Source organism: Diprion similis, chromosome 7, assembly GCF_021155765.1.
Source record: "Diprion similis isolate iyDipSimi1 chromosome 7, iyDipSimi1.1, whole genome shotgun sequence".
Classification (NCBI taxonomy): Eukaryota; Metazoa; Arthropoda; class Insecta; order Hymenoptera; family Diprionidae; genus Diprion; species Diprion similis.
This window is the reverse complement of record NC_060111.1, coordinates 7,470,743-7,487,173: the sequence shown is the minus strand read 5'-3', so window position 1 is coordinate 7,487,173 and position 16,431 is coordinate 7,470,743. Positions and strand designations below refer to the sequence as shown.

The window sequence follows — 16,431 nt, the reverse complement described above, 5'->3', positions numbered from 1 at the left end:
TCCGAAATGATCTCAGGATGATTTTCAAGGACGAAACGATTCTTTGGACAATTTTTAAAAGAGAACCCTTACGTGAAAGCTACAGAGTTCAAAAGCGAGGGGCGGAAGAGCTTAATTTGCGGTCGCGGAAGGGCAGCTGAGCAATGAAATTTGGCGAAATTCTTGTGAATTTCGCAAAGCCGTTTTCATATCTGTAATGAAATTCAACCGAGTCTTCAGCCGAGCAACGCCGCGATGATTCGTTGCAGATTCAACTCGGGAATTAGCACATATCTCACTTTAATTAAGATTCGCATCTGGCGTATATATATATACGAGGCGCGGAAATCCAGCCAACCAACAACGTATAATTTCGAATCATATCTTAAGAAAGGGATCATCAACGTCGCGAATTAGCAACAGACTGTCTCTTATATTCGCGTCTCTGTCTAAAAAAAAAATACGAATATAATTTAATTTTAGGAACAAAGTTTCTCTTTCAAAAGATCATCAATTTCATCGTTTGAAAATAAAATTCAACACGTACGTTTAACTAAATTTCGTTCTATTATTAATAGTCAGTAAAAATCGAAATCAGTTTGCAAAACTCGATCGAGTCTTGCGTTGTCTCGTCTCGGGGAGAAAAAAAAAAAAAAAAAAAAAAAAAAAAAAAAAAAATTTACACACAAATCCAACAACAAAAAGAAAGAGAGAAAAAAGAAAGTTCTTTCTTTCCGGTCTGCAACCCTTTCTTACAATATCAAAATACGTTATCGAAATATAGGGGGATGAAACAACAAAAGCGAAAATCGAAGAAAGAACGAAAAGCGGAAAAAATATTCAGTCTGCGTTTTCCTTTCATCCACAGTATCGTGATCCTCGCCTCGCAAGCTATCCTAAATCGAACCCATCCGATCTGGCATAATAATTCTTGCATCCCTCTCCTAGCTCCCGCGTTTACATGCAGAACTCGTATCCAGGGTGGTGGGCCTCTCTTTTCCCGCCGTTTCCCCCCTCAACCCTTCGCCCTTTCTCATCTCCTCACAAGGATCGTGATTCTCTTTCAGGTCCTCCGAGCAAAAAACGCTGTTCACAGAGGATATTTTTTGGAAAATTGATTAACGAGGGTGAAATGTTGAGTAAATAAAAAAAATTGATAGTAAAAACAAAAAAAAAAAAAACAACAACAACAACAACAACAATAACACTCGTTTCGCGGTAGTAAAAAAAAACTGTGTAACATCGTATAATTATTATACCTCTTCCAGAATTTTTTAATCACGAAAAAGAAGAAAGTATATCGAGTATTGAAAGTGAATAATAAAATTCAGTATAATATTAATGTATATAATACCAATATACTTAGGAAAGAGTGTGCACCGTTGAAAAAAAAAATCCATTCCCTGTGAAAGTGACCGAAGCGATAAATAAGAAGATCCGCGGTGGGGTAAATAAGGGTTCGAGGGGTGGGGGGCGGGGGCAAGTATGTCCCCGACGATCGGGGAGACTCTCCGCGTTTGGCTTCTCTCGGCGTTGGTCGTTCACGTCGCGGTCGCCGGTAATCCAGACGCCAAACGTCTCTACGACGATCTACTTTCGAACTATAATAAACTTGTGCGTCCCGTCGTCAACACGTCGGATGTACTCAGGGTTTGCATCAAGCTAAAACTCTCTCAGCTCATCGATGTGGTAAGTCGTTTAATGCTTGTTTCATTACGAATCTTAATTAGAGATTAGATCGTCACGAAGACGAAAGAATTTTTATTAAAATTTTCTAAAATTTGCTTCTGGGAATTATTTTATTTTATTTATCGCCGCGGTAAAACGATTTCAATTATTTTTTGAAAGGGTAACGAAAAACATTCAATGTCATCGCAAGTGACATTGCTTGCATGCAGCTTGTTCACTGCCTAATTAAAAATTCAATATATTTATTTTACACTCTGGAGTTCCGAGGGGTTAAAAAACACTGTGAAAAAAAATTGCGTGCAATTGATTACAATAAATTGTAAGGATTATAGATTGATTACAATGGTTAATAGAAATTATAAAAATTATTGCTAAGGTTTGACCGGGATTACAAATGATATTACAAAGTGGTTAGTGTAGAGAGATACCAAAAGGATTAATAAAAAAGAAAAAAAAAAGAAAAAAATTTCAAGGATTACTAAAAAAGATTACGTGGATTACGGGAGGATTACAGAGATTACAAAGGATACACGAGGTTATTGTAACCTGTGTTACACACCAGATTACAGCCGTGATTAATCCCTCGTTGACTGCGGTCATTTATTTATTTTTTTTTTTATTTTTTTTTTTCAGTCAAATAAGCAAAAATGAAAAATGATCGATTTGTCACCTCGAGCCTTGAAAATCAAAATTGAAGTTAATTAATGAAGATTCATCAATTTTCTTTGTCGACAAATGGCCACTTTGTGTAAATAATTACTTGCTCTAAAACAAAGCGCAGCGCGTTTCCCGCGCGTAACAATAAACATTAAGATCACCGTTGATTCTTAAGTAAAGCCTTCGCGTAACGCGCTTCTATGCGAATTACGTTACAATCACACGGTATAATTTATCTTTTTCGGTGCAATTTTGGTAAAAGCTTGCGGTTAATGGTGGGGCGGTGGGGGAAGGGGGGGGGGGTGGAAATAAAATGAGGGCGTGAATAAAGGGATCGTTTTTGCGGTAGGATCGTACTCTTAAAACTGAGCAATAAACTAAACCACGAAAGGTAGTAGCTTTAAATTTCTCTCTCTCTCTCTCTCTCTCTCTCTCTTTCTCTTCCCATACATAAAAAAAAAAAAAAGAAGATAAGTACAAAAAACGTCGTTATTTTGACGCGTTACGTTAAAGATTTCACATTACTTCTGTGTAAATTATATATACATGTATATTAGGGTGGCGCAAAAAAACCGACTATGTTTTTTTTTTTTTTTTGCGTCTCGTGTGACAAAATGTTAGTTTATGACGTTTCAAGAGCCCAGTACAAAGGACAGTTCGAAAAAAAAAATTTTGAAGAGGTCGCTCCACATTTTTTAAAACGTCAGGCATCGTCAAAAATTAATTTTTTTTTTTTCTAATTTTTTTTCTCGTTACGATATAATTTTGTAGACAGAAAAAAAAAATAAGTTTCCGAAAGTTTCAGTTAAAAATTTGAATTTTGAAAGGTCGCTCATAATTTTTTTTCAATTTTTTGTTGCATTTCTTTACATCTTTTCGAGCGACCTTTTAATATTCATATTAAAATTTCATACATTTTTTTTTCTTCAATTTAGTAAGAAAGAATCGATAACAACACACCACGACATGAATTAAAAATCAAACAAAACACTGAAAATACAATTTTTTTAATTCAATTTTTTGACAATTTTTAACATTTTTTTAAAATTTGAAGCGACCTCTGGAAATTTTCTTTTTGAACTGCCCGTTGGAGTGGGCTCTTAAGACATCAAAAACTAACATTTTGTCACACGAGACTCGAAAGAAAAAAAAAAAAAAAAAAAACAGTCAATTTTTTTGCGCCACCCTAATGTATACATATATAAGGTGGATAAAAAAGAATCATGCGAAGAGAAGAAAGAGGAAAGAAGTATAAAGGAAAAAAGGAGGAATATTTCTACGAGAGATTTTTGACCCCTCCCCCCTCCCCCCCGCCCTATTATGACGACGGAGAAGAGACTTTGTTGATGGTTTCAGAAAGCTCGGATGTAACAACCTCGCGACTCCCCGTGGTAGGTAGTAAACATTTGTTTCCCTCTGCGCAGCACAGTCATTTCATTTTCGCTAAGCGTCGCGAAATGTTACGCTTCAAGAATTTTCGCACGCCTTAATATACGTACCGACGCGACACACGCGTGGCTTGTGTAGGTTTTCCATCTATGAAGACTAGGGGTTTAACCCGTTGCGGTACGTTGGTCCATGAAAAGGTATCACCTAAATTTCATCACTTTTTATACATTTGTTCTTGTAATTAACGGACCTCTGGCGAGTCGTCTGCATTTGTTTTTTTTTGTTTTCTTTTTTTTTTTTCTATGCTAGCTGAGATCAGATTTCGGCAGAATCTTTGTTGGCTTACGACCTTATATCATCAGTCACGCGATTTAGGATCGTAGTGCGCAAGCGTCGAATTGTCGAGCGGATTATCGACCCGAACCACGTTAATCAAAAGCCGACACGATCAGTCTTGTATCAAATTTCGTACATCGTACATTGTGTTTCGTATTGACTCTCGTGTTAAAATTTGTCAACAAGTTCGTATCTTGCAACAGCTCTTTGTTGATTCGTACATCGTATGTATGTATATTAGGGTGGCGCAAAAAAACCGACTATTCTTTTTTTTTTTTTGAGTCTCGTGTGACAAAATGTTAGTTTTTGATGTTTTAAGAGCCCACTTCGAAGGACAGTTGAAAAAAAAAATTTCAAGAGGGCGCTCCAAATTTTTAAAAATGTCAAAAATCGTCAAAAGATTAAATTAAAAAAATTATATTTTCAGTATTTTGTTTGATTTTTAATTCATGTCGTGGTGTGTTGTTATCGATTCTTTCTTACTAAATTGAAGAAAAAAAATGTATGAAATTTTAATATGAATATTAAAAGGTCGCTCGAAAAGATGTAAAGAAATGCAACAAAAAATTGAAAAAAAATTATAAGCGACCTTTCAAAATTCAAATTTTTAACTGAAACTTTCGGAAAATTTTTTTTTTTTTTTGTCTATAAAATTATACCGGAACGAGAAAAGAAATTTAAAAAAAAAAATCGATTCTCGACGATTTCTGACGTTTTAAAAAATGTGGAGCGACCTCTTAAATTTTTTTTTTTGAGCTGTCCTTTGGCGTGGGCTCTTAACATTTTGTCACACGAGACTCAAAAAAAAAAAGAATAGTCGGTTTTTTTGCACCACTCTAAAATATATATATTTGACTCTTACGTCAGTTGTATAGTACATCGTATCTACTCTTGTGCGTCGAATCTTTGTTTGTTTATATTGTTATTATATAATTAATTGATCAAATTTATATTTTCATTGGTAATAAAACGACTATGCGTCATTGTTTCAATTGTATAACCGTATTAGTCTTTAACAAGAAATAAGTGACTATTGCGTGATTGTTAATTTTAATTGTTAAGTGGACTTTGTGTTTTACGAACATTGGTGACGATTTATATCGTTCAGTGCCAAGCAGATACATAAGGAGTCGGATTTCGACAACCATTTGTAAGTAAATAAACTTGTGTATTCTGTTCAATTCTCTTTTTCTATACTCTTGGAAATTTAGATTCTCTCTTCGTTGGGCCCCCAAATCAACTCCCCTGTGAATAGGGTCTAATAATTATTCATTTATTGTTATTTATTTCCCGACTAAGTCGAGTCGTATGTATTTTGTTTTCGTTAATGTTCACAATTAACTGACGCCCAACTTATCGTGAAAAAAAATTATCTGAGCCTAAATAAAATTACTTTTTAAATAGAAATATTAATAATCTTCGACAATAAGTCAAAATAAAAGAAGGAAGTGAGTTGCTTCTGTCTCAATATGTTTCGATCTTTCTATATCTTGTTTTCCAGTATTTTTCAATCTGCCGGTTTTTTTTTTCTTCTTCTTTTTTCTGCTTTTCAAAGTTTTTACACTAAATTCAATAATCGTAACTATTTGGATCGAATTGTAATTGTTTTTGTCTTGATATATATTGTGTTTATAAACATATGATGCAACTGTAGAAAGTCAAAATATTCTACAGAGAAAGTCAAAATGTAGAAAGTCGAAGTTTATAAAACTAAAATTTGGAATCGTCGTAACTAACGAATTGTACATACGAGACAGATTTTCCCATCTATGTAAATCCGAAACTTCGTGCCCCTTCTGTTTTTTTTTTTTTTTTTTTTTTTTTTGTTGTTTTTCCGATATTTTTTTACGTGAATTCTTGATCAAAAAGCTGGAATTTTAAGGTGACTTTATAATTTTTTGTCATGTAAAAAAAAAAAAATTGAAAATATCAATTTTCTATCATAGAAATAAAAAATTATTTTTTTAAACTAACGATTTTACTTTTTTTCTTTTGAGAAAAGAAATTGGTTTAAACTTAACTTTTTTTTCTACATTATATTTTTCTACTATTCGTATTGAATTTCAAACGAATATTGCGTTAATAAACTGAACAATATAGGTTTTAGTAAATTACTACGATTGGGAAAATGTCAGGGAAAACTAAGTTTTCGGTTCTGGAAAATCTGTAAATTTTATGGAATTTTTTTCCCAAAAACTTGTGGCCAACCTGATGTCTGTAAGCCTCAATGTGTGAATTAACGTTTTTGCATACCGTTTTATGTCTCTAACGACGTTTTATCGAGGGCACCCTCTTTCACCCTCTGCGTTTTATTCCTGACACTGTACACCATGCGAAAGAGTTTTGCACCCTTTTTTCTCCCTCTCTCTACACGTTGTAACGACGTGTTGCGGTTGTATGGATTCTACGCAAGGAATTAAATGGAGTTTGAATTATATGTATACTAGGGTGGCATTTATTTGGGGGTCGGAAAAATTTTCATTGGGATGCCTCCCCAAATGTGTTTCAAATGGTTAGGAAAAAAAAATCTGGGTAAAGTTTCAAGCTTTTACGTTATCTGGAACACCTGCTTCTAAGCTCCGGAAGTTTTAAATGTAAAGTACATGTAGTTTTACGATCAGTTACTTCGTTTGGCATGACTTTGGTATAAAAACTTGGCCCAGAGTTGTTACTTGTATAATTATAGAAACAAAGATTGAAAATTTAAAAACTTTATAATTATGGTTTTCTTGTTACAAGTCTGATGGAAAAAGTGATGCTATTGAGTAGCTTGAATATAAAAAGAGATATACATAGATTATAAAATTATGATAAAATTTTGACATTTTTATTAAACGAAAAGTAGTTTTATACCCGAAAACAAAAAACTGGTATTTCTTACTATTTTTTTCTATTATGGTGAATAGTATTCTATTTGGCGTGTGACGCCCCTGTTTTCAACCTCGTTACGAATTTTTTGCATCAGTTATCTAGAATGATTCAATGTATAAACTATTGGATAAAAATATGGCCACCATACCATCTCCACAAAATACTGTAAAAAATTTAACCATTTTTAAAACCGTCATTTTTGAATTTCAATGCCTGATGACTTGGCTCGAAATTTTTGTACTATTATTGTAGAAAAAAAAAACGAAAAAAATTAGTAAAATGTAAAATATTCCGGTTCGTCCAAGAAATACCTCAAATGTTTGTAATAATTATTCCGATATCTATTTGGTAAGTAAGAAACGCCGCTGGAAACATCAGAATAGGATGAAAATTATATCTTCAGAGTTCAATCGTTTCATACGTTTTTCTAAAATCGTTGCAACTATCTTATCTTGTGTTTTTCGAATTTGTGCAGAATCATTTCTGTCAAATAGTAGGAAAAGCAGGAAATTTTGTTAAACGCTTTTTCTCGCTTAATTCCTCTAAAGTTTATTAAGCTAAGAAAATAATGGCTAAAATTAGATTAAAATGTTTTGTTTTCATATGAATAATTATCTTTAATTATTATCCAACTTTCTCGAAAAAAATTTATCGTAAATTCAAGTTCAAAAAATTATTAGACTTTGACGAGTTGAGAGTAAAGCAGAACTTAAAACGTTTCGCCTTTACGAGCTTTGCAATTATTCGAGTCAACGATTTCCGAATAATTCGTATTTAATAAAAAGCTGAGCCCACTTTGTCCCCGAATTATTTGAGGTAGCAAAAATTTTAAGCTGCCCACTTTGCTCCTCCCTCCTCAATACTTACAGTTCGGATCGATCAAGTTTGATAGAAAACTCAGAAGCTGTTTGGACTAATACCGATTTCCGATGATAGATTTTTCGGTATTTTATAAATAAGCAAATAAATCACGCATTCGACGATGAAAGATTGTGAAAAATGAGTGACCAAATATCGCACTGATGTAGTATTTTTTTTTTTTCTTACCCCGCAGTGAAATTCTTTTCTGTCAAGTAACATCGTGACGTTATACGTATACGCGTGTATTATCGATCAACTCCTTTTTTAAACCATCAGGATTTATCAATCGTAAAAAGAAGATGGTGTTGCGATGAAAATATGACACGCAGAGAGAGAGAGAGAGAGAGAGAGAAAAACTAGAAATAGGTAAACCGGCAATAGCCATGGTGCGTCTCTCAGGATATCGAACGAGTCCCATCCAAAGAGCAGAAAAGAATCCGGCTCGATATGTCCGGAAGTGGAAGGCGAGTCTTGATCGAACATCTTTGCGATAGGCCTGCAGGATGAAGGCATTGACGAGGAATCTACGGTCCGGCCTTTTCCTGCCTCTGCCCATCCAAGGAGGGAATAAAAAAGGAAAAAGGCAGAGAGTGAGAGAGAGAGAGAGAGAGAGAGATGCCAGTTCGCTTTCCCCTTGAGTACAAATCGGTATGGATATGTGGAAACTACCCCTAAGCTTTGTTCGGTCAGTAGCAACGTTAAAGATGGGATCCTCGATTAATGATTTCTATCTTGATCGATCCTCCTCCAGGAAACTGAATCAGGAATCCAGGATGCTAAAAAATTCTGAACCCCATTTCTTTTTTCAACCTTGTGAACAATTTCTCCTTAGAAAAGAATCTAACTGACAGATGGGGAAGGGGAGGGGGGGGAGGGGATGGTGGTGGTGGATTCAAAAGTGGAAAATGAATACTTTAAAGAAGATGAGACGAATAAGTGTTCCAGTAAATTGTAACAAGTTATTGCGTGTGTTGCTTGAATTTAGTGAAGATTTATTGTCTTTTTGGAGTGAGTTTTTATTGTAAAATAAAAACAAACAGGATAAAAAGTTTTTGATGAAAGTTTAAATAATAACTTTCGGCGGGAATTGAATGTTTTTTTTTTTTTTTTTTTTCGAATCTTGAGAGGAAACGAAGCGAATTATGTAATTATTTGCAAGTCACTTAGGAACACAACTCAGGATCATCGCTAATTTGAAAAGTTCATCGAATTAATTTTGGGATACATCGTTGGACAAAAAATTGTTAGAAAACGATGATTCGTTGGGTGAAAGAGAAAAAGAAAAAAAAAAAAAAAAGTTGACGAATTGGATTTTCGAAAACTTTATTACAAATACGTTCGAATAAAATATCTCGAGATGCACACACGTGGCGAAATGTAAACGGAAGCATTGATCGTTCGGAATTCTTGCGAGGGTGGAATAAAATTACTGGATTTCAATCTCAAACGCGGTGCAGGAAGATTTATACTGCACGTGAAATAGTTCCCGGCGCTGTTCCTTCCGTACCAGATTCAGTGAAACTTACATTTAGTCTCGTATAGCCTTTAAAGTTACAGAGATCAATTCAATGTGGGATATGAGAAACGTTTTTCTCCAGAATATGACAGACAGCACAAAACTCTCAAGACGTCTTTCGTGCAATTTTGAAAAACTCCGAAAGCGCCAAATTCCGAATTATTTATTGGCGAAGCTTGAAGTGAAGAAGTCAAACCGTTACGAAATAAGAAAACTTCAAATTGTCAGAAACCCTATTAAGGCTCGAAGTTCCGAAATGCAAGATTTTTAAAATTCAAGTTACGATAGAGCATATTTCCTTAAATTAATATAAGAAAATTAAAATATGTTCGTGAAAGCTTGATTAAGCTTCACTTAAAATTTTACCACTAAAAAACTTCTGATTTGGCACCCTCGGAATGTTTCAAATTTGGGATTTCACCCTTACCCCGAAAACACGAGTCACGAGAAAAATCTTTTACCGAAATCTCTCGCGGAGAATAAAAATATAAAAATATTAAAGAGCTTTTTTTTTCGAAATTTCGAGCCCACTTATGACCATCTAGTTAATGAGCCATGCGTCGATAAAACATGAGGGATTTCTGCTGAATCAGTGATAAAATCTTGGAGCATGATACGTTAAACGTTATTATATATTACAGTGCAATTACACAGAGATTTCGAGACGGAAGTTTGACGCAACGAAGTTTCGAAAGTGCGACTGAAGTTGACTGAGTTGAATTTAGTTTGAACGATATTTCAATGGCACAGAAAAAATTATTAACACCATAAATCTCAGCTACAATAGCACGATTATCGATGACTTTGAATATGTTACATTATCGAATCATTAGATAGATAGATGTTAAAAAATTACTTACCATTGAGAAATTTTTCGATAACATGACTTTTTCAAAGTCATTAAAAACTGTTTTACCGTAGCTGAAGTTCGTAGTTTTTATATTATTTTTTTTTCATACCAAAGGAATTCAAGTCGATCAACTTCACAAGCACTTTAGTTTCGATATAGGTTTTCGAATGGTCTCTAAGTCCGATTCATCCTCAAAAACGCGGAGCTAGTCGAGTTGCAACTAATTAATTACATTTGTAATTACATTACTAGAGTAATTAATGATTATGTAGAAAAGTTGTAATTACATTGAAATTAAGTGATAATTACAACCGAATATTGTAATCATAATAAAAATAATTAGTAAATACAAAAGAAAATTGTAATTATACACGTAATAATTAATAATTACAAAGTGAAACTTTGTAATTCTACTCAAAACAAAACAATGAATAATTACTTTGTAATTATTAACTGTTTCGAGTATATTTACACTTTTCCTTTGCAATTATCAATTATTTTTAATATAATTACAATTTTCACTATGTAATTATTAATTATGATGAATATAATTACAAATTTTCTTTATATAATTAGTAATTGAAAATGAATAATTAACCATATTTCCAACCCTTTTGTAGAGCTTTCTTGCTCATCTCAAGGGTTGATTTGCCTGCCAGGTGGATCGGATTAATGGAACCGATTAACATCCCGGTTTTCTTGCTAAGTTTGCCGCAGATTCAACTACCGAATGGATTTCAAAGCTGTTACATTTGAATACACCCTGCAAAATTATCGCAGCATTGCAGTTGCAGCGGGCGGACAATTGTGGAGGAACATTATGCAAAACAGCTTTCTTGATTGTGTCCTTCCCTCTCTCTCTCTCTCTCTCTCTCTCTCTCTCGCTCTCTGTGCAGTGACATGTCTTTACACGGAGCTTGAAAGCTGCGGGCTTCGTATTGCATCGGGTTACTGGCTCAGGGTTTACTTTGCAAACTGCAGACTTGCCATATGCAGGCGTGCAAGCATGCGCATATCGGTCGCAGGTTTATGGAAATCAGCGTAGGAACTCGCGACGATGTCAAGAAATTTATTTGGTGCGGGGTTTGAATTCTGAATTTGAAAAGTGAAAAGCCCGAGAACGGTTAATTGAGAATTTTTTGCTCGCGAAACTTGAAGTTAAGAAATCAAACGAAACGTCGAAAGTTTCGAATGGTCCAAAAACCGACGCTTAAAGTTCCGGAAGTGCGAAAATGAGAAGAATTTCGAATCTGAAACAAAAAAATTTCGAACGATAAAAAATTTCCAATTCCGTGAATTTCTGGCTAAGTGAAATTTCATTCTCAATATTTTTACTTTCGGATTCTGATTTTCGGTTCTTCTCACTTTTTACACACACAGCATTTGTTCAGCAAACTACGTCGTGCGAGTACACCAATTTTAATTTTCAAAATTTAACTCCATCGAAACTTTCGGAATCTTGCATTTCCGGCCATTCGAAACTTTGTTGTTTAGTAGATCGAAGTTTTATCTCTTCGCTACAGAAGTTTTGCCGAGAAAATAATCCGGAATTAGGCTCTTTCGTAACTTTTCAAATCCGGAACTTCAACCCCGGTCCACGTTACCTCAACTTGCAGTTCATTTAATCGAAAATACTCACAATTCGATTTCAAATAGCTTATAAACGCGGTTTCATTTCGGTCAAACTTATCCCGAACAGCACAAACGCAGGTCCTCGATTCAACTCTTACACCTCAAACTACCCCTGTTACACCCCCACGGAATAACCGAGTATATTTTATCCATACGACGACAGTGCAACGCGACTAGCTGTCGAAGCTAACAATAAGCTTGACGGTGGCAATAACATCCCCTCCCTGGTACCTCCCACGAGGTACGTGGCACCCTAATCTTCTGGCAGCCCCTTAGATAGTGGGGCATAAAGCCAGTACATGACCCAAACATTATCTCTGAACTCTCGAAACGGCCCGGTGAGAACCCAAAGTGTTTAAACAACCAGCGACCCCTCAGACAGCTGAACTCCCTTTTGGCTTCTGCTTCTCTCTCGTCACGACCGGGGATGGAGGTGGAGGGTTGACGAGCCAATCTTCTTATACTCACACCTAATCGCAAACTTCTGACAATCCCTTTTGGACTCGGCTTTTACCCGGGAAAAAGGAACTTTGCCGATACAGTGCGTCACTGACAAGGCTAAGGTATCCCACGTCGATATCTCCGAATCGATTCTTCTTGTAATATGTTGTAGTAAGACTGAAAACTAAGCGACACCTATTTTTGTCAGCACCCATTTAACATCGTAAAGTTGTTGTTGTTGTTGGTGTTGGTGTTATTCTTGGTGTTGTTGGTTTTGCTGGGTTTGCTGCTGTTGTTGGTTTTGTTGGTGTTGATGTTTTTATTGAGATAGCTAGATTGAGAAGCTTCTGCTGAATTTTTATCCGCCTTACTGCCGTTGTTGCTGTTTTTGGTTAGTATTGGTGTTGGTGTTTTTATTGAGATTGCTAGATTCAGAAGTTTCTACTGAATTTTTATCCGCCTTACTGTCGTTGTTGCTGTTTTTAGTTAGTGTTGGTGTTGGTGTTGGTGTTGGTGTTGGTGTTGGTGTTGGTGTCGTTGTTGCTGTTTTTGGTTAGTGTTGGTGTTGGTTGTGGTGTTCTTGGTGTTGTTGTTGGTATTGGTGTTTTTATTGCGATAGCTAATTGAGAAGCTTCTACTGAATTTTTATCCGCCTTACTGCCGTTGTTGCTGTTTTTAGTTAGTGTTGGTGTTGGTGTTGGTGTTGGTGTTGGTGTTGGTATTGGTGTTGGTGTTGGTGTTGGTGTTGGTGTTGGTGTTGGTGTTGGTGTTTTCATTGCGATAGCTAATTGAGAAGCTTCTACTGAATTTCTATCCGCCCTACTGCCATTGTTGCTGTTTTCAGTTTGAGTTGGTGTTGGTGTTGGTGTTTTTATTGAGATAGTTAATTGAGAAGCTTCTACTGAATTTTTATCCACCTTACTCCCGCTGTTGCTGTTTTTAGTCTCCCTCGATTTGGTACTTCTACTACTCCAATCCACTTATCATGGCTTGCAATCTGTTCTTTTGCTTTTCGACACGAATTATCTACACTAAGTTTCGACTCTGTCTTCCACATTTCGAAACATGACGACCGTTTCAAAACGGTCGGAGTGGACAGTTCTGTTAGAAAATTCGATAACACGGAAATACATCTCGCAATAATTGATAAAAGTGCCGATTTTCGTCGATCGTAGTTCTTATTTTCAATTTCCGTTGAATAATGTTCCACAATTTGTGACTCGTCGTAATGAATTTGCACGTTTTCAACATCTTTTTCATCGTTTCTCCTGACTGTAGCTGAGCTTCTTTACGAGAATTAGGAAACGTAATTGAGGTTATTTGGCGGGTGCGTTTTACCCCTAATTCGCAATTGTACAGCTCCGGATACTTCTCGTTAGCTTGAAATCTTGATGATAAATTGGCTGATGATGAATTATATATACAACAAGTTGTACCTGGAAGACTGGATATAACGCCACATCAGCTCAACGCAGATTCTATATAACAGATTTCCGTTCTAAGGTAAAATAATTTAATATCCCGCATCATGCAGGAGGGACGAGGTTTAACCCGATACCCCGTTACACGTTACAAATTTCACCCGTATTTCTATGATAGATTAACGTCACATCCGGCTGATCGTGACTCGCCGGCAGCTGGCTCTCACCTTCCTTATACGTACATAGATTTCTATATCTAGTCTACCTATATACGTTAGGGTGATTTTTTTTTAACGACTATTTTTTTTTTCAGTCCCCATCGAAAATTTTGTTCTATATGTCGAACAAATAATTCCCTAAAAGTTATAGCTCTTAATATTATGATTAAGTACTCGCCCAGGGGGTGAAAAGATTTCCCATATAAAATACACGTGAATCGAAGCGTTTTTTTTTCAATTCTCTACGACTCAGCGGAATTTTATGATATCACAATGGTCGCAAATTACGCAGAATTGTACGATCTTCAAAAGTGTTCAGGACGGCGTAAGTGCAACTTACATTTGTGAGGTGGTACAGGGCACTAAAGTTGATTTTTACCCAAGATTCTCCTTTTTTCACTGTTATCTCCAAAATGATTAACTGTACCAAAAAAATGTAAAGAATAACTTTGTTGGAAATTTGATTTCTTACAAGAAAGTTCCTGTAAACCAAAATGCTCAGATTGATATTTCTTGAGATATCGGAATTCAAGTTACTTGACGTATAAAATTTTTATGTTCTATTGAATTAAACGTTTTAATATAATATAACCAATAAACATTATGCTTTATTGAATCAAACGCTTTGAATTACTGATATTCCAATCGAATAGATCGAATGGATCGAATCGAATCGAAAAAAATCAAATTCCAATACGATATCAATAATTTAAAACGTTTGATTTGATAAACCATAAAAATTTTATACGATAAGAAGTTACAGTTCGATATCTCAAGAAATATCAATCTGAGCAATCAGATCTACAGGTCCTTTTTTGCAGGAAATTGAATTTCCAACAAAGTTTTTATTTACATTTTTTTGGCACAGTTGATCATTTCGGAGATAACAGCGAAAAATGGAGAATTTTGGGTTAAAATCAACTATAGTGACCTGTACCATCTCACCAGTGTAAGTTGGACTCACGACGTTCCAGACACTTTTGAAGATCGTTCGATTCTGCGTAAATTGCGACCAAGACCAATGTGATATCATAAAATTCCACTGAGTTGTAGAGATTTGAAAAAAAAAACGCTTCGATTCACGTGTATTTTATATGGGAAATCTTTTCACGCCCTGAGCGAGTACTTAATATTAACATTAAGGGCTATAACTTTTAGGGAATTTTTTGTTCGACGTATAGAACAAAATTTTCGTTCGGGACTGAAAAATAAGATAGTCGTTCAAAAAAAATCACCCTAATATATATTTAAAGAATATTTTCAACGTATTTCTTTGCCTTTTTTTGTTGTTTTTTTTTTCCTGTTTCTGATAGCATACTGATAGATTTTCTATACTCGATGATACTAATTATTGTTAGAAACAAATTGATCGAAAAAAATTGAATGATGACGATCTTCCACGTGACGTAGAATGCTCATTTTTCTCCAAAAATATTTTTTTTTACCCTAGTGAAACTTTTTAGGGGATGCGACGTTAAAAAATGACAAATTATTTTTTTAACACCCTAATGCGTATGTAAATATATCACGGTTACGCCGTTATTCACGCCTCACCTTCGACGGTCGACCGCTGAACAACAACCCTGCTTAAATAGATTAACCCCGAAATTGTTCCTCTCGTATGGCAAACGAGGCAGTAAATATATAGACGAAGGAGATTCGCGAATTTACGGTAAACAGAGTGTTGAGAGATGCTGGTTGGCTAAAAATCGATACCTCTCTACAGTTACGTCACGACATTTAGTCGTGGATATATATGGTCTATTCGTCAGATTATTCACTTCATAAATAAAAAAAATTAGAAAATCTAGTAGATAGATTCGTTCGATTTCATTCTACGATCGTACAACTTTTATTCCGAAGACAATTTTCTACAAGGTTATTGAAACAGAATTTTACTTCTATACTGTCAGTAATCGGTTTGAGACTGTCATTTGTTGATTGTACAATTAATCGACGTCGGTACAACGTTAGAAAAAAAAATTATAGAAACAAGTATGCAGCAATTCGTCGAAAATTATTTTGTAACAAAAAAAAAAAAAAAAAAAAAAAAAAAAAAAAAAAACATTATCGGTCAAGTTCTGAAGAATTTTCAAACGAAGCATCAATGCTTAGGCATTTTTTTTATTTTTTTTTATTTTTTCTTACATGCAAATTCAGTATTTTCTACTTTCTTGTTTTTAAAAAAAGATTTCCCGATCTTAGGAATATATTGATCGTTGTAAAATTGAATAAAAGTATTGATCTTCGTTATCACGGATCAATTTAATAGAAATTTTGCTAAGAATTGTCAATTACTTTGAGATTACTTTTGAGTTGTTACGCATTTCGGAGCAAAGGACAATTAATTTCAGGACAGAGCGATGCTTTTTGCGAGTCTGAAAATACGTGACAAGGGAGAGTTTAATATTTGCATCTTATTCTTCGCACAGCCCACGGGCTTTCGGAAAGCTTTCCTGCCGCTTCGATGTCGCGACTGGATCGTTGCGACTTCGTCAAGAAACCTCGAACAACTTGCTTCAGGGGCTGAACGATCAAGAAGCAAGTTTTCGCTCTTAGGCTCTCGGCTTT

General features: G+C 35.1%; 1 protein-coding gene across 4 annotated transcripts in view; it reads left to right on the top strand.

Annotated features, from left to right (window-relative positions):
• Positions 1-1,464: 1,464 nt before the first annotated feature.
• Positions 1,465-16,431, top strand: part of LOC124408100 (acetylcholine receptor subunit alpha-like) — a 132,694-nt gene continuing 117,727 nt past the window's right edge. For all 4 annotated transcript variants that reach the window (XM_046884795.1, XM_046884793.1, XM_046884794.1 and 1 more), the window contains exon 1: positions 1,465-1,668. In XM_046884795.1, coding sequence (XP_046740751.1) covers positions 1,465-1,668 — 204 coding nt within the window. The remainder of the gene's footprint in view (positions 1,669-16,431) is intronic.